The 22,337-nt window shown below is 44.2% G+C and overlaps 1 protein-coding gene across 1 annotated transcript in view; it reads left to right on the top strand.

Annotated features, from left to right (window-relative positions):
• Positions 1 to 3,855: 3,855 nt before the first annotated feature.
• The window catches only part of LOC127471518 (D-threitol dehydrogenase-like), a 31,988-nt gene continuing 13,506 nt past the window's right edge, over positions 3,856 to 22,337 (top strand). The window contains exons 1-5 of the mRNA XM_051788475.1: positions 3,856 to 3,949; positions 8,985 to 9,217; positions 15,747 to 15,983; positions 17,324 to 17,401; positions 18,602 to 18,818. Coding sequence (XP_051644435.1) covers positions 3,856 to 3,949; positions 8,985 to 9,217; positions 15,747 to 15,983; positions 17,324 to 17,401; positions 18,602 to 18,818 — 859 coding nt within the window. The remainder of the gene's footprint in view (positions 3,950 to 8,984; positions 9,218 to 15,746; positions 15,984 to 17,323; positions 17,402 to 18,601; positions 18,819 to 22,337) is intronic.

Genomic DNA, 22,337 nt, shown 5'->3' with positions numbered 1-22,337 from the left:
TGAAGGGCTGCTTGGGGCATGAGCTGAGTTTTGATCCCCAAGTGTCCAAGGGATGCACAATTCACTTTTCCATATAATCTTCCAGCTGGGGCTTTTGGAGGGCCCCGGGCTCAACTTGCCACACCAAATATTCCCTTGGTGTATAGTTCTGTGTGCTGAGCACAGGGAGATCTTCCTTTGATTTCACCAGCAGTGCCTGAAGGTACAAACTTGTCTTTGTCACTTTCTTGGCAATGTTTCTGAAAGCTGTCCTTGTTGAGAAACAGAGATCAAGAAAACCAAAACCAGATGTAAAAGAAGAGGCTGGAAAAAAATGGGTCTTTAAGAACCCATTGGACAAGACCACTTCATTTCTTTAAAGGCTTAATTGCAGCCAAACTCACTTACGAACCTTCATCTGTCTCAAAATTACTCTTGGGAATGAGCTAGAAGAATAATCTCCAAAAGCCACATAGCCCTGCTTCAGGAAGAGTCTAACTCCTGACTCTAGGTCTCACTTCTGGCTTCATCTCTGGATGACAAAGAGCTTTGCCAAGAGGACACTCTTATCCCCATTTTACAGAGGAGGAAAACAGACTCACAGAAGTGAAACAACTTGCCCAAAGTCACCTTCAAAGCTAGTGGATGTGGATTAGATGGCATACTTAGCCTGTTTACAAAATACTCCTCTGACATTTAACTCCCAATCTAAACACAATTTGGATTGCTTTCTGCAGGAACTGCAATTCTAATGCAGCTTGTTGTTTACTAAATCATAAAATAGAATAATCTTAGGTATACCAGGAGGTCTGTCCTCTTTGTCTTGTTTATTTGTTTTAATTAATAGAAGTTCATTCAGCTTTGAGACTTACTTTATTTGCTTTTCTTCTACTCTTTCATGCTGTGCATTTACTTATTTTTCACTTATACTTCCATGTTCTATTCTGGGGGCACTGAAATGTCTTCTGTTTCATTTCAGAAGCTGACAAATTATCTTTCCAAAGTCCCTCTGCTTGCCAGCACCAATGACTGCCATGTTCCTGTACCATCCATCCTGCAGAGGGGCTGCCAAGAGCCTTGTGTGAAGACCTGTCACCTCCCTTGTGCAGCCCTGGGCCCTCTCCGCAATCTATGCAGGTACATTGGGTTGGTCCTTGACTAAATGAGCTCAGGGTGACACACCTCAGAGGTGAAAGATGCTGTTTATGTTATGGGGGAGTCCATAATTCCCCATTAGCTTCAGTTTGTGTTTCATCTGTGTGAAAAGGAGACAATCGACCTCGGCTCCATCAGATGCTATTTCATGACTTTGCTTTAATTCTTCACCAGCCTTTTCTGCCCCAAATCTGCTGCAGACCAGTGAAGGCTTTTGGATACTCTGGATGCTCCCACTGATTCCCCCTAATGCCCCCCTTGGCCCTTGCAACCCTGAGACCCTTTCTGGGGCTGCAGGTCAACTTGTACCCAAGTGACACAACCTGCCCCAGCCCATGCAGAGACCTGGACCCCAGAGCAGGGGTTGCTCTAATATTTGGCTGCATGGGTCAGTAGTGACCTTGTAGATAATCTGGGGTTCAGAGTCCTGGGACTTTTTTGGCCTCATACTTGATTGTTTAGCTGGGAGACATGTCTGTGGTATGCAACGGGAAAGTTATGAAACTGCTGATTATCTCCTGGAGAGCCAGGAGCTTCCCAAGGTCAGGATGTGAACTTATGTAAACCAAAGGCGTTAAAAGTCGGCTCTTTTTTGTTCTTTTTCATGTCAGATGCTGTTGGATCTCACCTGCTTCCTGTGGTCTGGGTGGGACAGGCGGATGCAGCTGGGGCGGGTGCAGCCCCCGCCCGGGGCCATCCTCCCCGCGCAGCCTCTCCCCAGCGCTGGGGCTCTGCCCGGGTGATCGCGGGCAAGTCCGTCCCCTCGACGGATCCCTGAGCACCGACCTGCTGCTCTGCAGAGGCAGCAAACCCACCACAGCACCCTCTGAGGCCGGGGGACAAGAAGGAACATGCATAATCCTGCAGGTAAACTCCCTGTGTGGGGTGAGGAACTCCAGGAGAGATGGTGTGGCAGGAGGGGACACCGCCTGATACCCCGGTCCTGGGTCCCCGCTTTCCCCATAGAGACGTGACCTGCAGGCTCTGTGGCTTGGCAAAGAGGAGCAGAGGGTGGGTTTTTTGGGGAGGGGAGAGAGGCTGAGCAGGGGAGATGGGTTTGCAGGAACATGGAGTAGAGGGAGGAGGATGCTCCCAGGAGAAGGAGGTGGGGTGGGAAGGTGAACACAGTGGCAAGAGAGTTTTTGCTATGACTAATTTCTGATGGGTTGGGATGCTTGTTTTATAAATAATTTTTCTCCTTAATGGAGCACTGGAGTGATTTAGTTTTCTACTTCTTTTTTCTATCAGTAGGATCTGTAGAAAATATATCAGCTGGTGTATATTTTCCTTGCTTTCTCCTGAAGTTCAGTCAGAGTTTAGCTCCCTGGTTCCTGCCATAGGGCAGCAGCTTCCCCACTCCTCTCCCTCTTCCTCCTTGTGCTCCCACTCCACCCCTTAGCCACTACCTGTCCCCAAGCCATCACTGCTGGCTTTGCTGTGGGCTCCGGAACTACTCATGCTGAGGCTGAGCTCTGCTTATGACATCCTGCAGTGTTTAATGGCCACAACTTGGGTTTGGCCCACACTGCCACCCCACCCTTGTCCCCCCCACATGGGCCATGACATGCCTGTGCCCCTGTGCATTGCCCTTCCTGGCCTTGTGGGTGGTGGGTTTGGAGCCACTGAGCAGCCCCAGATGTGCAACAACCACACTCCCTCTTCCTTCTGCTACAGCTCCATCCATACAGTGGGTGTATCTCACAGCTGGGGTTAATTTGTTTGGGTCAAGCAGTAGCACAGGGTCTCCTAAGAGGCTGCAGTTCTGCATGCAGTGTTCTGGTGGGGGCAGGAAACAGCTCAGGCAGTGCATGGTGGTTTCCATAATGAGGATCTCCTGATAAAATGCCACAGCTGAGGTGTATTTACACACTAGACAAAGTGGTGAGTGTTGTGATAAGCCGTTGTCAATGCCTGAGGTGCCTTGGTGAATATGATGGCTGGAACTGTTCCGGATGATTTTATCTGACGGGATTGCCAAGTGTTTAGCCCTGACCAGCTCCTGCCAAAGTGCCTGGCACTGGAGCACCGAGCTGCCTTGGCAGCAAAGTGTTCAGGTGGATCAGGTTCAGTGCTCTGCCCTGGCTGGGAAGGGGAGATCTTCTGGAAGTCATCACTGGGGCTGCAAAACAGATCTAGAGGCTGGAAGGTGAAATGAGGATAGCCCAAAAATGGGAACCAATGATCTGGCCCTGCATCTTTGAATGTGGCATCTTTGCTTTGTTTTTGCCAAATCCAGACTCTCTTCTTGTGTGCTTGTCTCTGTGCCTCTTCCTGGGCAGCCCCTTGCAAATCATAAAGGGTCCTCTTCTTTTCCCCACCCAAAAAGTGCCATCTAAGAACAAGCTGCAGGGTTTAATTTCACTTCTGAAGCAGCAAGTCCCTCCATGGCACTGTCTGCCTGCTCAGGGGACACTGATGTCCCACACATACAGTTTAGTTTAGTACTTATTACAGTCCAGCAGTTTTGCTGGGGTTTTGCAAAATATGTACTAAAACGAATCACTTTTCCTGGAGTAACATTAAAAAAAAAAAAAAAGTAGTTACATAAAGTTTAGCTCACGTTAGTGCTCAGAGCCTTAGGCTGGGCAGCCAGCCCTGAGCTCTGCTCTGACTTGTCTTATGCTTGCATAAATGAAGGCAATTCTGACCTCTGCTGTTGGCCCAAGGCATCACCAGGCTGCAAAAAATGCAGCACTCCCCGAAAAGATTGTATAATCTTGGATGGAGAGCTGCTCTTGGCATGCCCTGCCATCCCCAGCAGCACCTCTTGGCACTCGCGGTTGGTGTTATAACACAGGTTACAAAACAGCGGGAGGTAAGTCTTGTTTGCAGTTGTGTGTCAGACAACCCTTCTCTGTTACTCATTCAGAAGGATAACATTAAGATTACTAAAATCCGACAGGGATTATAAGCGTGTTTTTTTCCCCCCTAAATTAACAAAAACCTCAGAGTGCTTGTCAGGGAGGATAAGCAAATCCTGACCTCCAGCATTCTCCAGTGGTGCAGCAGGAGCCTGTGGATACTCCCTCATGCAGTTGTGAAAGGAGTGTGTGTTCTCTTCATTCAACATGTAGCTGGATTGAGGGCAGCAACTAATGTGGCTTGGGAAGGGGGTGGTTATTCTTGCACTTGCAATTAATTATAGAACTGCTGAATGAGACATAAACTGCCCCTTTGCCATTTGATGACAAGAGATTGGGATGAGATGTAAATCATCATATGATAGAATAAAGAAAGGGTTGGTTTGGAAAGGACCAAAAGTTCAACTAGATCCTACCCCGTCCTATGGGCAGAGACACCTTCTACTATCCCAGGTTTCTCCAAGCCCTGTCCAACCTGACTTTGAGCACTTCCAGAGGTGGGCCAGCCACAGCTTCTCTGGGCAACCTGTGCCAGGGCCTCATCACTCTCTGTGTAGAATTTCTTCCTAATATCTAGTCTTAACCTACCCTCTACCAGTTTAAAGTCATTGCCCCTTGTTCTGTCACTGCATGCCTTGTAAATAGTCTCTCCTCATCTTCCTTGAAGGCTCTCTTCAGGTGCTGGAAGGCTGCAGATATAAAGCATGTCCTCATTTCACTCACTCCACTCAGTTCTCTGCAGTTTTTCTGTCGTAGGGAATGAAATCCTGCCAGGGGCAATCTGCTCCACCCCAGTTACACTCACAGCCTGTTGCCCTGTGTCTCTGACATCTGGTCTTGCAGGTGCTTTCATAACCCAGCATGTGCTCTCACACTTGAGGAGTGGGTGAGTTTCTATGAACTATGTCTCTCTGTCTCTCTGGGGCCATGTCTCCCTGTGGTCCATGGTGGCACTGATGCCATAAGGGTTTTCTGGGGTCTCAGAGCAAGTTTAGCGCCATGGGCAGCATTGTGTTGGCCTCAGGGCAGGGTGATCTACATCCTGGAGATGTTTCTGCAGTCTTTGAAACACTGATATATTGTAGTGTTGTGCCTGTTTCTTTTTACCTGAATAATCAGCTTTTGGCAGGGTCTGGCTGATGAAAAGGTACTGGCAGTTCTGCCATATGGTGCTGGTGGATTCAAGCATAGTTAGGTTTTGTTCCCCAAGAAACAGTGAGTTCAGGATGGTGCATCACCACTCAAACTGTTGGGGCAGCCTGAAGGCAGGAGAAGGGTTAGGAGGTTTTGTTCCTGCCTGATTGCTACATGAACCTGCCTAAAGTCATTAGTTGAAGACTACCTTTGATTTTGTGCCATCATGGATCTGGCATAATAGTTTTTATCATGGAATGGTTTGGGTTGGAAGGGACCTTAAAGATCCTCTAGTTCCAAGCCCCTGCCATGGGCAGGGACACTTTCCACTAGAGCAGTGTTTGAGTGTTTGTCACTTTGGCTGTACTAGGACAGGTGTAATTTTATTTTAGCATGAGCATCACGGGTTGCCCTATGGACTCTGTGCACAGCAGCCTCCGTGGCACAGACACATATCAGGGACACTTGTGCATCCCATTGACACACAGGTAGCGGAGATCCTCCTTTTCACAAAGCTAAATCCAGTGTCTGCATCTCCTAGCTTAGAGGATCTGCCTGGATTGGCAAGAACAGTTCGGGAAGAGCTCTATTTTCTCCAAGGACAAAGCTACCTAGAGGAGTGGGTTTTGTTTGGTGTTTGATGTTTGTCTCAGAGCTTCAAAAGCAAAATTCGTGTTTTTAAAATGTTCTTATCCTTGATCAGCTGTGCTGATCCCCCAAAAAGGGAGAATACATGTGACAAAAATCTATTAGAAGTACACTATTTTTTCAATTTGAAAAGGTTTCCACTATTGTTTTCATAGTAATTCAAAAACCTGTATTTTCTATTAAAAAAAAAGTACACTTGTTTTTTTGTACTCCAAATTCCTCTTCCGCTGATTTGAGCAGTCCCAAAATCATTATTCTTCCTTTTATTTTTCATTTCAGAAACCCCTGCTGGACACATTGCTGAGAACCTTCTCAAAGCCAAAGAAATAGCTCTCAATGACTCCCGTGTACCTGAGCAGCTCAGGAATTACTTACAAAAAGCTCTTGATGTTGCTCTTGGACTAGACCCTTACCTGGATGCAATGGCAACTTCTAAGAGGTACCAACTCTCCTTTGTAACCTTGTGCTTTTGTCTGGGAGTGTGTGAATCTGTTCTCAGATTTTCTGTCCAGAACATGCCATAAACATGGGAGGAAGAAGAATGAGAGTTTTAACTGCACCCAAATATATAGCAAAGCGTGCATGGATGTGTGTGTCTGTGTGCACCTACAGCCTAGAGGAGAGGAGGTGAGAATAAGAAGTCCTGACTCTAAATTTTGGGAGATATTCTCCCAGCTGACTGTTAACTATGGCAATGACTTTGTTTGACCATATCCTGGGGAACACCAGCTTCCTGCTGGAAGGCTGAAAGAGTGAGCCCCTCAATCAAATTGGTGCTGGGATAAATAAAGAATAAGGAAAACCTGCACCTCTGGATCCACCCTCTAATAACAGCCTTTATATGCAGCTTTTATCTCCAAGCACTCAACAAACATTAATTAATCTGCTAACTAAATTACTCTAGTAACTAAACTAATTAATTAAACTAATTTAAGGTATCATTAATTCAGAAGTCCAACTGATACCCTCATTATTCTTTTCTGAGCTACAGTATATTACCTAGCCATGTGGGGTCTGCTAAACAATTCCCATTTATCAGTGCACGTTTTGATATGTGGAAAAAGCCAGTTCTGTCTAAAATTGACAATGTGTAAACTGTTCCAGGCTGTGGATTATGGGAAAGCTGAGTGTTCGTTCTGTTGCTGAAATAATAGCTGATAGTTGTTTGACTTACACTTGCTGTAGGATAATAGCTATACATTATCTTATTAAAGTTGTTAAAGCATTTGTGAGGGGCAGAAAAGAGGTTATATGAAATGTTCTACTCTTTAAGTCTTGGATTATCTGAGTGTGGCTGACACGGGTTATGAATTCTTTCTCATTTTACTGAGGAGTAGGGAGGGGGAAGCTGGAGGAAAAAAAAAAAGCTGAAATGTCTCTAAATTCTGGCCTACAGAATAATCACCATCCATTTCTGATGGTTGCTTTCTTTAGATAGGGTAATCAAACCTGTCTGGAGGCTATGGACTTCTTCCAGTCATCTGTTGCCTTCCCTATGTAATAGGTAGCATCTCACTTCATCCAGATACATTGTCAGAGGCCTGGCTTCTGTAAAATAGCATCTGGAGACACCATGTTTTCTCAGTAGTTTGTGTGGAAAACCATGGTTTTTCCATCTTACAAAACAATTTAGATTTTACATCTTTTACCCTATTCTGCAATGAAACCTCTTTTTTTTTGGCTGAAACAAAAATAATCATTGTAGATCTGAACAAAACCTGGCCAGGGTAACTAGGTAATTTACTCCAAACCAGCAGACTGATAGAGACCTGTCTAGGACTGGTTGGAAATGGGAAGAATCTGAGATTGAACAGTGGGGAATGCTTTCCTTTGGTCCCATAGCCCCTTCTTCCCAAGTCCCTATGGCTGGAGTGGCTGCCAGCATTGAGATGGGCTTATTGCCAAGCCAGGTCCTCTTAGGACTGGAATTTAGGATATTTGTAATGCTTCTGGGCTAATTTTTCATGGCCATGCACAGCTAGAGCTTTTCCAGGCATTCTCTTTTAGTTGCTGCTTTTTATGCAGGACTCTCAGATTTCAGCTGTTACCGTAATGTTGAAATTTATTTCTTTTTCCAGAAAAACTTCACCTGATCACGTCCCAGGGGATGCTGAAGGAGCTGGAAGTAGAGTTAGGCTGCAGGAAGCACGTACCTCTGGCTCACTGAATGGTAAATTGGTCAACTGAGAGAATAAAATTGCACCAGATTGGTGTAAAGGTTATCACTGACATTGAAGCTATAATTCTTTACTTTGTCTAGAGTGAGGAGAGGTTGAATGCCATGCAAATGCTCAGAAAATATGGGAAATTGCTAAAAAATAAAGATATGAACCTCCTGTAGGCTTTGATCTTCCTTTGGCATGAGTTTTCCCTGTCTCATTCCTCCTTGCCCTTATACTCGCACACGTGTCCACGCACACGCTTGTGAGTGCTTTAATTCACAGTGCCAGCCCTATCTCTTAGTGAGCAGCAAAAAGATCATTACTCTTGTTAGAAGGGAAAGGAAGGGAAAAATCATTTTGGTTGGGTTTGGAGGTGTCTGTTAGGGGTTTATGTGCTTTTTGTGGTGAAGGTGGCCTGTGGCCAAGCACTTGTACCTTTACAAGTAGCAATACCCAGGCTTGTATCCCCATATAAAGCCTATTACACTGAATCTCTTCCCAGATTCATTCTTCCCAGATGTTCCCATCTTTGGACTAATATATCATCCCAGTGAAGTACTCTTATAATGTATTACACTAATACATTGTTCGAAGGACACCACTGATGATAAATTTCTTAAATGATGGTGCTGTCTGGGGATAATGACTCTAAGAGCAAATGCAAGGTAATGTAGTGATTTTTTTTTTTTTTTAACTGGATTCCAGAAAGAATATGGAGCCATCTCAAAGCCATTTTCATATGGGGGGAATGTTAAAATATGCAATATTTCAAGCACTATTTAACAAGCACTTGAACAATAGCAGCATTAATGATAAAGGTTCTACATTTAAAACCAGTCCCTTTATTCTGTTGTCTTTTAGCTGCATTTTAGATGAAATTTTGTCAGATTCTGTTGTTAAACCCTTACTTGAGAGTGTTTTAAGATTAGGGTTTTTTTTTTCATTTTTAATGATCACTTAAAAGGCACATCTAATTTTCACTGTTAACAGGGTACCCTCTTTCCTATGGTTTTACTTTTAATTTTTCTTTCTTGTCTTTCCACAGGCCAAATTTTTAGGATGTTTGTTCATCTGATCAGAGCCAGGAAGATTTTATTAATTGGCAAGCTTAAAGGTTACAGTATCCTTGCTATTGCAGAGGAATTGCCAGACGATGGCAAAATTTTTGCATGTGCAGAAGCGCCTTATCTGGGAGTGAACAGCCAGGAAGCATTTGATTATTCTTCAGATGGCAAAAAGATAAGCATGCGAGTGGGACCAGTGGCAGACACCTTGGAGGTAAAGTCAGTTTAGAAGGGGAGTTTGGGAGCTCTTGCACAGGGCAAGTTAAATCATTTCGGGTAGGTTCTATTCCCTACATGCAAAAAGCTGGATGTTGGCCCTGGTTTGCTTGCAACTATGTGAACACATGGTTGCACTGAGGTTATTTCTTATTCACAGTGTATGATGGAACAGCTCTATCGTACAGGATAGTTTTTTTTTTTTTCTTTTTAACTAAAATCCTGCAGCTTTTTGATCAGAGGAATCACAAGCTCTCAATGTAGGTCGATAGGCTTCAATGGAAGTTTTACTTGATGTTGGTTGTTTCGGATCTCTAATTCCAAATATAACAAACAGGAAGAGTGTGACTGTACCGTGCTGAGCCAGCTCTTGAGAAAGACAGCTTGCTCCCAATGTTCGCAAGAATCAGGAAAGTCTTGGAAAAGTTTCTAATTCAGCCACAACTTCTCATTATTTTCCCCCACTGCAAGCTCTGTGGGAAATTAAACCCCAATTTCTCAATTCCAGAGCAATGTGATGAGCTTAACACAAATAAGGCATTAGCTGTATTTGTTTCATTCTGACTAGTGACTTTGTCCCAAGAAAGAGAAAAGCTTATGATTGCCAGCAACTCACATTTAATTCCCATTTGATTCTATTTTCAATCTGGTTGTGTCAGTGTGAGCTTGATTGTAACTTTACTTGCATTAACAGGTACCATATTTATTTCTAAAATGAAATGACCAGGAGCTTTCTGACCTTTGGCTTTCATGACCTCCAAGTTTGATAAGAAAGAAACAAAGAGCTTTGCCAAGTATATGAATAACGAAATGTTACAGATCACCTGCAATGTGCAGCATTTAAAATCCCAGCTCCCTGCAGTGAGTGTGAAATTAATTGAATTGCTGTTGCTCTCTAGTGCCCATTCTGTGCAACTGACTTACTGTGACTGAATTAAAATATCTAGAGGCAGGCAGAATACATGCTGTGTAGAGATTAAAGAAGGGAGCAAAGACATGAAAATTAAATCCTTAAAACAGAATGTTGCAATTGATTTTATATCCTCCAATTGCAACATGAAGGCACATCCTGACCCTGGTTCTGCAGGTGCTCAGGACTTCAAATACCTCTCAGAGCTCTTGGGAACAGAGATTCTTGTGTGTGGCAGGAGAGAGATCCCAGCATGGGGACACCTCTCTGTGCAGGATTTCTGCACTGGGCTCTGAACTTTTTTTGCTCAGTGTGGCAGATGTTTTGTCATTGGTATCAGGACAATGAGGATTGTCCTACAGGTCAAATCCACAATGGCTGTAAATGCTGAAGCAATGAATGTGGTGCCCTCTCTGGTGCCTTGGCATTCTGGGCTTCTTGAGGTTTGCCTGGTTGGAGTTGGGTAGCCATACAGGAACACAGCTGGATGTGCAGAAGAGGCTCAGGCTGTGAACAGTGTGCTGCCTTTTCCCTCCCAGATGGCTGCTTTAGGTTGGAGATGCAGCAGGCTTCTTCTCCTGCCCCACGGACATGCTGAAAGGCAGGAGGACAAGGCAGTCACAGGCAGGAGGTGGGTGAGGGATGGCACCTCTCACAGCTCAGCTTCATGGAGGAGTTGGAGAACAACGTTTCTCTCCCCCATGGTCTGCAGGGAGGCTGGTCTAAAGCAGAGCTGGCTAATGTTTGTTGAAGAGCACCATGAGAGTCTGAAGAGCTGGAACAAGCTCTGGCAAGGATTGTCTTTGTTGCCTATGGTGTCTGCAGCCCGAGGTTTCATTCTTGTCCCTTTGGAGAAATTAGAGAGCAGAGGTGGTCACCCACCACTTGCTCTTTGGAGGTGTCTGATGCAGTTTTCTTGCTGTGGTGATGATGATGACTGAGTTTTGCTTCCAATCTAAGTGCAACAGGGCAGGATCTCTACTTATCTGCTGCTCCTCAAATTTTCACAGTGTTAAGGCAGCACATCAGTCCATAGCAGCACCTTGACCAGGCTCTCTGAAGATGAAGAACATCTCTCTTGATGCTCCCTTTGTCTTATCCCACAGCAGTGGAGCAGTTAGCCAGTTCCCCTGCCTCCTGTCCCAAATCACAGCCAGCTGCAAAATATCTGAGATTTTGACCAGTCAAGGGATGCTAAGTATCAGACAGGAGCCACAGAGCTCAAGTAGACAGTGGGGTTCTTTTGGCACCTGAGAGCACAAGGATTAAAACCCACCTTTCCCATATGTGAGGGATAGACACTGCTGAGCTAAGTGAGGTCTCCACCAAAGCATGTATCTCACATACACGATGGCACAAGCCTCTGTACCCGATGGCCTCAATAATTTCTATATAATATTTTGAAATGTGGACTGAGGGGAAATTTTCCTTGGGTTCAGTCTCAGGTACTGATGCTCTTAGTGGGAATTAGCTACCCTTTCAGTGTGTGCTGGGCCAGCATTTAAAAACATTTCCCAACAAGGTCCTTAAGTCTAAACTCTGTTGTGCTATGCCTGGATAATGTGCCTTGCCGTGCATCTGCAGCCAGCAAGAGCCTGATCCTGCACAAAGAGCTTCCTTCGATCCCCAGTGAGTTTTCCTTGAACAATGGCTGCAGGATTGAGTCCGGACAGAATGCAAACTACCAGGAAATTATTCCCATCCGTGATTTTGATCCTTCCATTTTAAATTGAAAATGTACCACAAAAAATAACACCGTGTTTGCAGCCGATTCTGCTGATTGCAGGGTGTTGTGTAAGCATGTCGGGGTTTGCTTTCTTCTTTTTTCCCTCCTTTTAGCAGACAGAATAGGTGAAGAGGTTGAGCTGCAGATCTCATTTCTCCTGTTTTGCTGCTTGTGAAGTCTGCCAACAGAATCCACCTTGACAAAGTCAAGGACTCTGCGTTTAATGTTGAACTGAGTGAATAAATTATGCATGAAATTGTGTCGGAGTCTCTAGTGTGCTCTAGAATTGCTCCTTTTGATATGAAAGGTTAATTCAGAAAGGAGTCCAAAATAGCTGGAAATTGTGGGGATAAGTGGATAGTATTCACTGTTGTGAGCTGTTATTACTAGAAATTGCATTCCCTCTCTGGCTTCCCTAGAGATTTCGTCTTGCCGGTGAATATAAACTGTACTCAATAGAATAGCATTTAGGAGTAACAAGAGTGTATGTCCACATACAGTAAAATATTCTAATGGTGTTTTAAAAGGAAGCTGTACTTTTTCATGTATTCTGTGTGCCCTAAGGATGGATTGCTATTACATTTAGGTCAAGAACAAGGCATAGGGAAGGTAATAAGTTTTGAGTACATCTTTATTACAAATATGCTGACTGTATGATCCATATCAAAGGAACTGGGCAGTCATTTTTTTCTTGATTGAGTTTGTATGTGCCTTATGTTGTCTCTGAGAAGGACTCCAATCAGGTTTTCTCTGAGCTTTGGCAGAAGATTCATTCATGTTTTTATTCAGGATGTCCTCTCCCTGGTCTTTTGCTGTATTCATCAGCAGTGCTGCTGAGCCCTTTCTCATGGTCTCTTTTGGTGTATCTCCTCTATGGAATGCTGTGTTACTCTTTTTTTTAATCCAAAAGGAAGTTAATGACTCACTGTAATCAAAAGCATTAATTTTAGCCAAGTTTGCTCTGAATTAAAACTCTTATTGCCATCTGTTACCATCTACGATGACTCTATAGCAAGGAGCAGGGATTGCACTGTAAACACTCAGGAAATTAGTTTCAGCAGGATATTTTGCAGGCAGATTATTTCCTTCTGGATCTCATCTTTCCTCGCAGTTGGAGTCGTCTGGGTTCTGCCTCTCTCCAAGCAAAGGACAATGGAATCTCCAGCTTGCTGTGAGGTCCCAGGCAGGGCCTGGCCCAGACTGTGCTGGGAGGGCAAGGGCTGTCAATCCATCATCTTAAACCCCCTCATCCATATGGGACAGCAGGGAGTTATCCTTTTCATCACTGCACCCATCTTTCCAGTGCCTGACTCTGCAGTCAGAGCTACCAGTAGAGCAGTTTTTTACCTTTCTGGCTGTCTGAGTTCAGCAGCAGGTGCTGCCAGTGAGGAAACCCTCTCCAGTGTGGGGCCCTGGCCACAGTTACCACCTGTCTGAGTGATCCCTGCTCTGCTAGCCAAGGAGCTCCAGGAAACAGAGGACTTTCCCCTTCCTGTGGCTGTTTCCCTCCCTCTCTAGAGGCAAAGCTGGTTCAAGGACTTTCATGGATTCCTCTTAGAGTCCTGGAACTGTTTCCAGCTAAATATGGAAAACTCAGCAGCAATTTTGAAGCTGTGGAAACAAGAAGCTCAAATGATGGCAGGTCCCAGCACAAACTCAGGCAGTTCCTTACAGGTGTCAGATACTGGATATTTAGAAGAAATGAAAGGTGCCCAAGTGACCCTTGTGGCTGGTCATTCAGGACCTGATGAACTGGCAGAAGAGAAATGCCTTAGAAACTGTGGCCTTGCACACCCAGGCAGGGCAAGGACAAGGCAGGCGTGTGCTGGATACATATCCAACCCAGGCACCCTCGGGGGATGGAAGCTGTGGAGTTAAAAGGTGGTTTATCTGTATCAGAAGACAGATAAGAAGGAGATAAGCTGTCAGCAGGTAGGCAGTATGGAAGGAGGGTTGATGTGAGAAGTCCAGCTAATATCCAAAGAGCTACACAACTCCATATGGACCTAATGAAGCCAATGCATAAAAGTGAGATTCTTTTTCATTAGGGAGCCATACCATGGAGCAGTAGTAACATATGTTCAGCAATGGTCACATCTGCTTCTGAATGTCTGCCCCCCACCTCCTCCACCCAGGAAGGTTACAAGTCAGAAAGTAGTGATAAGTCACAATAATTACTCAAGTTTGGCTTTGGCTCTTCTCCCTGGGGAATGAGACCTCTAATCTCTCTTCCTGATGGGCTCCTTGACCCAGCTTTCATCTTCTGACCCTTCCTGAAGCATCTACATTGGACAGACTGACTGAGGTGCAACCTGATAGAAGATGGTCTTCCACAGTAGCAAAAATGTTCCTGCTGCTTTCCCCCAATATGGCTCAAGAGGGAACCAGGGCAAAATTTTCTTACTGATAGTGAAATGAAAAGATGAATCCCAGGAAACCAGATGTCCCAGTTTCTGCTACATTTATTATGAACCAGTATATATTTGGCCTTAAGGTCTTCTTTTATTATAGTGTAGCATCAAAAGGTGTCCTAAATGTGGACTCATGAATGCTTTTGGCAGAGTTTCTCTGCTATTAAGTATCTGCAGTTAAATGTGACTATCCAAGCTTAATTCCCTCACCACTAACCAGCTCACAATGACACCAGTTGGCACAATAAAGGAACTCAGAGCTTTGACGATCCACTTCCTGCTATTTTCTTGTCTGAACCACACACTCCCCACCCAAGAAAGGCTCCTGAAATCTCTGTTTGGGAACCATCAACCTCACTCCCCAAAACAAACCAGTCTTCAAATTCTGTTGCCATTTGTTATTGATGCTTCTGCTGGTACCTCTGAGGGGATCACTCATCACTCGTTGTGCGCAATGTCTCCAAACACAAAAGGGAAATCTGGATGCAAAAAGTACCGTTAAAAGTTGTGATAGAAACAGTGAGTTCTGGAAAACATAATTGTTTCTCTTTTCACTTGAAATGCCAAGACTTGAAAGCATTTCTGCTTGCTGAGATAGGTAGATGAGCTGTTGTTTCATTGCAACGCACACAGATGCAGTTAAATAGTCCCAGATGGAATCTGAAATATTCCATAGCAGCCTCTTGGGCAGCAAGTGCATTAACTGCCACAGGAGAAGGCTGTAAAGGCTCCCATCTGGTCATCCATCAACACTTTTATACATTATCATCAGCAGCCTGCTTGGAGGGAAGGTGTGCCACATTTCTGAAAATCCAATTAGATGATAGCAGTCAGTTCTCTTTTATCCTCTCTGTTGCTGAGCCATCCAAAGCATTTTTTTAGATTAAAGAAACATCATTTTCCTTCATAGGGTCTGTGCTGCTTTATCTCTATTGTGACCTGTTCTTTTATGTGCTTTATAATTCTATTATTAATTAGGATTTCAACCCTTTTCCTGCTACTGAAGTGGGACTCACTAGTTTGCAATTCCCAGATCTGCCTTATGCCTCTTTTTTTTCACTGGAGTGATATAATTGCCACTCTTCAATTTGTTGATAGTTACTCTTTTGAGAAGAGATAAGTTACTGTGGCCTGTCAGTGGCAGGGTTTGATGCCAGTCCTCTCCCTTACCCTGCTGGATCAATTTGCTTTGACTTGAGGTATGCAGATGTTTCTGTTGTGACTCTCAACACCTCAAGCTGGGATGAGACATCCTCTTTTATATCCTGATTTTCTTTGAGAAGTTCAGGGATTTGTTGCTGTGGAATTGTTTGCAAAGCATGGAGAAACTCCCAAGATCTCCAGAAGTAATTCTAGCAGTGTTGCTTTAAAAGTAAAAATTTCCCTCTGGTTTGGGCTTTATAGAAAGGATATTTTAATGGCAAGACTTTAACTTTCGGGTAAATAATTAGTGTTTTCTCCAACATAATTTTTTTTCCAGGCATTACATGCTGAGGATGAGCACTTTGATATAGTCTTTATTGATGCTGATCAAAGGAATGCTGTTCACTACTACAGCTTTGTCATGGATAACCACTTGCTGAGAATGGATGCAGTGATCTGTGTAGAGAATACACTCATGAAAGGACAAGTCTACCTGGAGAATGTATCAGATGAAAATGTACTAGCTGTCAGAAAATTAAATTCAGTGATTAATTCAGATCCTCGTGTTGAGCAGGTTAGTGCAATGCCATTGGTTAAGGTGCCCGTGGTGCTGTATCTATGGATTTTGCAAAGCACTCTTCAAAATGTTTCTTTTGTTGGTGCCATTATCCAGAGGACCTAAAATGAACTCAGATTTTATTGTCATTCACCTCACTTGAGCTCTAGGTATGAGTTTCTATATTCAGGGACAGTCCCTACTCTGTCTACATCTTACAGAGTGTTAAAGGCAAGATAAAAGGGGAGCACTTAAGAGTGAATAATCAGCTCTACAGCACAACCAAGGAACCACCGCTCTGCTTTAAAGGCTCTGGGGGCTGTAGGGCACCACCAGCACAACAGGAGTCAACAAAGTCCTACTCCAGCAGGAAAGAAAAAAAAAAAAGAAGTAATAGGATGCACAAACAATATACTGTGGTTTCAGAGGCACTATTAAACACATATCCTCCAGGGCTTTAAAAGCAGGTGTGAGTGGTGCTACCCCGGTACAGCAGCCACCAGCTCACCCTCATTCCATGGCTGCACCGGGATGGCTGGATCTCTGTCTGCCCTCCTGCGCTGTAAGGTTGGGCTCGTGGTGGGACAGGGCAGGTCTTCCACCTCCCACACTCCCCCCTGCCACAGCTCTCCATGGCACAGAGGTGTGCAGCTCGTGCCCAAAGTGTTTTGGTGTCTCATAGGCTAAAGGTCTTTCTCTACCTGCAGGTCAGACACCTCTAAAGGTACCTCCTGTGGTTCTGTATTTATTCTATCATTGACACAACTAATAGACAATGTTCCGGAAGCATCAGCTTTTGTTTGTAGATGAGGGAAAGATTAATCAGAGTTTTCCATGTCCTGAATTTCCCTGTTAGCTGTTGAATGCATGTAAATAGCACGTGGATTCCATATCTGATCTTCTAACACTGTGATAGTGGTGTTGAATTTGCAAAACTGAGTGCAGGTTTCCTCATGATGATGCATGTCCTGCATCTGTGGGTGAAGGACAGATGTTCTATCAAATGCTGAAGAACACCGAAGTATCGCTATTGTGGTTTACTGGAATACTGGACTGTCCTCATGACAACCTTACCCAGGCAGTGGAAATCCAGCAACCTCAGCAGCTGGTACTGATTTAGAAACTAGAGAACTAAAATTGTGATTTTTTCCTGTCATTTGTGGAGGCAATGAGTTTGAAAGAGGCAGGTGAGCAAATAGAAATGCCTGACATATTTGTGTTGGAAGGAAGTTCATGTAAGAATAGGAATAGGAGAAGAGCTATTATGGCCTGAGAACTATCCTTCACATCAGTAGAATCTGAGTGACAGAAAGCCAAGTACAAAGCAGTTGAGAATTGTGTGTGCATTATATTTGCAGGTAATTTTACCTGTGCAGAGTGGACTGAGCATTATTCGAAGGATCCCTGTACCTCCAGATGCAGTGATTGAATCCAAGGTGGGTATTTCCTCTCTGTGAGTACTTCTGGGAAACTTTTGACTCTGCTGAGGGCAGGGCCATTATAATTTTCAGGGATTTGTTGGCAAGAACCCAAACACATAGTGCTGTTCATCATGGACTTACCAGTTTAGGGCTTGGCATTTTTTAGCCTCACTTGTCCAGGTTACACTAAATGCTGATTCCTTGCAAAGTCTTTTGGATCAGCTGGTCCTGTGATGAACCTCCAAAGTGGCTGGCATGCTGCTCACTGGGTGTCTGTGCCTGTTGCTCTCCCATCCTTCCCATGCAGGGGAGTGTGGGCAGATGGAACTGGGGCCCAGCTGTAGTGAACCCTAATATTTCTGAAGTAGCTCTTTTTTCGCCCAAAGGCAGCACATGATGGCCTCTTATGCTCTCTGAGCTGAATATTTTCATGGCCTTAGATTTTGCTTGTCCTATGGAAAAAACAGGGATTTTATCTTTCTCCATTTTATGTGGTGGGCATCATCCAGCTGTAATGAAATTCCCATCTGGAATCATAATGGCCTAGCTCAGTAAATGCAGACTCAAACATCCTGATTGTTTTGCAGTTTCTGAGTGCTCCCAAAGTTACACCCACTGGTAATTCCTGGCATTTCAAACTCAGTATTTTAAACATCTTGTATTTTCCATTTTGATTCCAGTTAGGGGGAAATGATGTATGGCAGCTGATCAGATGACAGCTTGGTTTAAGTTATTGGCTGATAATCTTTATTTGTGCACCAGCCTTGTGAAGATATTTTGATTGCACTCTGCTTGAGCAAAATCCTGACTTTGGAATCTTGCTCTGTGTCTTCCTGGAGCCAGCTGAGCCTGAGGCAGAATTGGGCCCTGGGGGTAAAATAGCTGGAAGACTTAATCAGTCAACTTCTAAGCAATGTACCTGATCCATCTCCCTGGGAAGCCAGGCTGGGAAATGCTATACTCTACTGTCATGTAAGTGGAGTGGTCAGAGCATCTCCTCAAAGCACAACCCTTCTGCTCCATTGTCTGGCATTTAATGCTCCTTTTGAGACTAATATTGTCTTGAATTAGTCATATGTTTTGTATTAATTAATGGGCAAGAAGACACGGATCCCTGTTCATGCTCCTGCCTTGTTCTCACAGGCGAAGTCCTTCACAGCTCTCACTTAGTGAGCTCTGCCCCTTGTTGTGCAATGTATCTATGCTTTGTTTCAGAAAGAAGTGGTGAGAGATGACGTCTTCTGGGGCCATAACAGGCGGCGCATCCTGGACCGGCTGCGTTTGGATGGCAAGGTGGCCTATGTCACCGGCGGGGGGCAGGGCATTGGCAGAGCCTTTGCTCATGCCCTGGGGGAAGCTGGTGCCAAAGTGGCCGTTGTGGATCTGGTCCTTGCCAAGGCAGAGGCGGTGGTGTGTGAGCTCAGCCTCAAAGGTAAGCGTGGGACTGACCGGTTGTGAGCACTGTAATGAGCAGCTTTCCTTCCTCAAACCTGACCTGTTCTCTCCATCCAGCTCTGATGGGGAATAGGTTAGAGCAGAAAATGTTCATGCCATGGTCATGAAGCCCTGGCGGTGTTGTCTCAGCAGTCATCAGTATGACACTGTCTGCAAGAGTTATTTATTAATATAAACTTAACTAGAGGCAAAGTGACCCAAATAAAATTCCTTGCCAAGGGTGCCCAAAGGAAACACAGCAGTGAGCCATGACTGACAGGGACAGAGAAGGGTCACCCCTTGCGGGTGAGATCTGTATAACCAGCATTGAACAAATGGAGATGGTGTTTCTCAGAGTAAATCATGCAGCACCTCAGGCTTCACTAAGGACGAATGACAGACATGGGCTACAAACTCACATACCCCTTCCCTGTCACCTCTTCCACACCTAATGTCTGGACCATGAGCCAAAACACCAAAACAAGGTAGATATGTTGTCAGTCTGAATCTCTCATTGCACCCTCAAATTGAAGCAAAGTAATTTTTGAAACCCTCTTTCAAACATGCTTGCAAGGTCAGATATAGGAATAAAATATTAATAGACGTAATAACTAAAATCCCCAAGAAGAGGTAGCATCCTCTACAAACCACTTCTGTTGTAAAAACAGAAAATGTAACATAAAATTGAATTCCCCTCTGTAATTGTGATAAACTGCAATTATAAAGGGGAAAAAGAAAACTGGAAATATAATTTTAATGATAAAAGAAAGGAAGTATTACTCATTTTATAATTTCTTTTGTGAGGTTATACCTGAGCCTTCTTCAAAGTTCTTCATTGTCTCTAAATGTAGAGCTTTACCCAGGAAATTTTCATATTCCCATTTTGGATAAAGTCAGCAGTATTCGTTTCCATTCTGACTTCCAAAAGGGATTGGACCATTAGAAACCATATTCTCCAGCAAAACCAGCCCCTGCAGATGCATTTTTATCACCCAGTCTGAGGAAGGGCGAGGAATGGTACATTTCTGGTTTTGATATCATCCTGAGCCTCCCCAGAGAACTTCTAAAACAAAATGTCCCTGTCTGCACGATCCCAGCTCTGGTAAGCAGGAGACACTTTACGCTGAGCATCAGTGCAATGGTTAAAGCTCTGATCTCAAATAACGAGCTAGAATAGAAAGTGTTCAGTTCCTATTACAAATTCTTGAGTCATCCAGTCCCTCCCCTCCTGAAGCTTGTCATTCCCTTATGCACCAAAGCCATATGGCCTTGGCACAAAGTAGCTTTGCCCTACACGTTAACTTGCCTTTTGGACGTTTTTTCCCCGTGAGATCCTGCATATCAAGCAGAGCTATTCAGATAGAAATGGGCTACTTGACAGAACCATGAGACTTTGGATGCCAACAGCCTATTGGAAAACTAACTTAACTTATCTCCAGGGCATTTTTCAGTAGGAGTTTGATCATCCATCCTTCAATGGCTGCCCTACATCTCTGCTCCTTCAGCAGTGGGTTGCAAGCCCGGAGGAGGTGGGGGGGTGTTCCAAAATGCAGTCGGAGAGGTCATGAGGCATAGCAAATATTATTGCAGTCTAAAGTAAAGAAAATCTCGCTTCTCACTCTTTACACATCTTTATCCTTTGAGGTCAAATACTATCTATCAACTTGACCAGTGCAGCTGGTCAGGGCACATCTATTCCATCTCATGACGGTTTTTGAGGTTTCAAATTTATTGTCGTTCCCTGTTGGAACAAAACCCAAACTTTGTAATGCTTTTGTGAAAGGGAATTATAACCAAATGCCCGTTTTTGGAAAGGATCTGAAAAGGTCAGGTTTTCAATCTCTTTCTCTCCAGAGGTAACTAGAGAGTCTAGCCTGGACCTCAGAAGCTTTCCCTTTAAAACTTTTGTTGAAATCGATATATTTCCATGAAACATTTTGACTTCAAAGAAGTAACATGCTCTGTTGGAAATAAATTTTGACAAAAAGGTTCAGCTAGCTTTACTCTGAAAATATTCACATGAGTAAATTGAAGAAATCATAATATTAATACATATTTTCCCCGCTATAATAAGGACAAAGGAGCTGTGACTTTTTTTTTTTTTCCCTTCTAGGGTTGTAGAAATCTCTAAATCAAAGTTGGAAATGTAGTGCCCCAAGTCATTCCCATACTGATACTTTTTCAAAACATTTTGCTTAAATTGCTTAGAGCTGTTCTGCTTCTTATACCAAGGAGTCCTTTACTGCCTTTTGGGATGGTGCCATCATTTCATGATGAGTTTTAAACTTCAGAATCTCTGTGATCTCAGTTTTAGCTTTGTTAGACAGCTCGGGTGTATGTCCCTTGGCTACAGGGGTCTTTGTTTAGAGATCCTGTGTGAATAACTTTTTCAACAGTTGCTAATGGAATCTGACAGAAGAACCAAAAATGATGAAACATAACCAGAAAATCCTAAGGGTTACCTTCCACAACACACACCTCTGTCTTCAGGGGGAATCGCTGCCTCTACCCTAAGGGAAGAATTAGTCTGATGGGATTTTTAAAATGTGCATTTTCACTGTAAACTATGCAAATGCCTTGTGCAATGTCACTCCTGATCTTCCTGTCTATATGCAACGTGTTGCTTCCATTTACACCGAGAGACCAGAGATGAGTCCTGTGGCAGGGGGACGTGTACGTGTCCCCTGCAGAAGGGCACCTTGGTGGATTTGGCATATTGGTGTCTCTCCACCACAGAGCAACTGCGCTCCACTCCTGCCCCTCTCATCACAAAACTGCCTCCACAAGCATCACAAAACTAGACTGAGGGCTGTGGAGAGGCACTGGCTCTGTCATGCATACAGCAACACAGTCGTATGTTCTGTTTCTTACCTCTGGCTGTGTCTATAGAGTTGAAGCTATTTTTCCACAGTTTATTTATTATTTTTAATAGGTTGTTTGGGGAGACAGTGGAGAGACAGAAAGTGGGTTTTTTCCCCTCTCTCTCTGAGTGCAGGGACATCAGCTGAATTGATTAAGGTCAAATGTGGGACTCGGGTTTGAAGTGAGTGTGTCTTCACTGCTTCTTCGCCAGACACTCACGCGTGGCACCTTTTGTCTTGTTTTTATGAACTATCTTATAAGATGAAGCCATAAATGGGGTGAGAGTTGGAGGGCAGGTGAAGAGTCTCTCTGTTACCATTAGTAACACGCTTGCACCCGTTTTGTCTGTAAATTGAGAAAGAAAGATTGCAGCAACTCCCTGTGCGTTACACGTCTAGATAACAATTAGGAGGAGCAACGGGGGCTGTCTGGCTGTTCTTATTCTTTCAGAGTATTTAGCATAAAACCTGCGATAAAATAAGAGGTCTTGTTTTGTGGCAGAACATGCATTCATTTTTTAGTTGGCTGTATTATTTCTCTGCCATGGAAATCAAGAGGGCTGTGTCATCACTGAAGGGGACAGGAGCTCCCATGGCCTGGTGTGGGGAGCACCCCAGAGCAGCATCACCTCAGGAACTGCACTCTGGCAGGCTCC

This window comes from Manacus candei, unplaced genomic scaffold (genome assembly GCF_025592945.1).
Source record: "Manacus candei isolate 608988 ecotype Guabito, Panama unplaced genomic scaffold, ASM2559294v1 h1tg000025l, whole genome shotgun sequence".
Lineage (NCBI taxonomy): Eukaryota > Metazoa > Chordata > Aves > Passeriformes > Pipridae > Manacus > Manacus candei.
The sequence above is the reverse complement of the archived record's forward strand: the minus strand, read 5'-3'. Positions and strand labels throughout refer to the sequence as shown.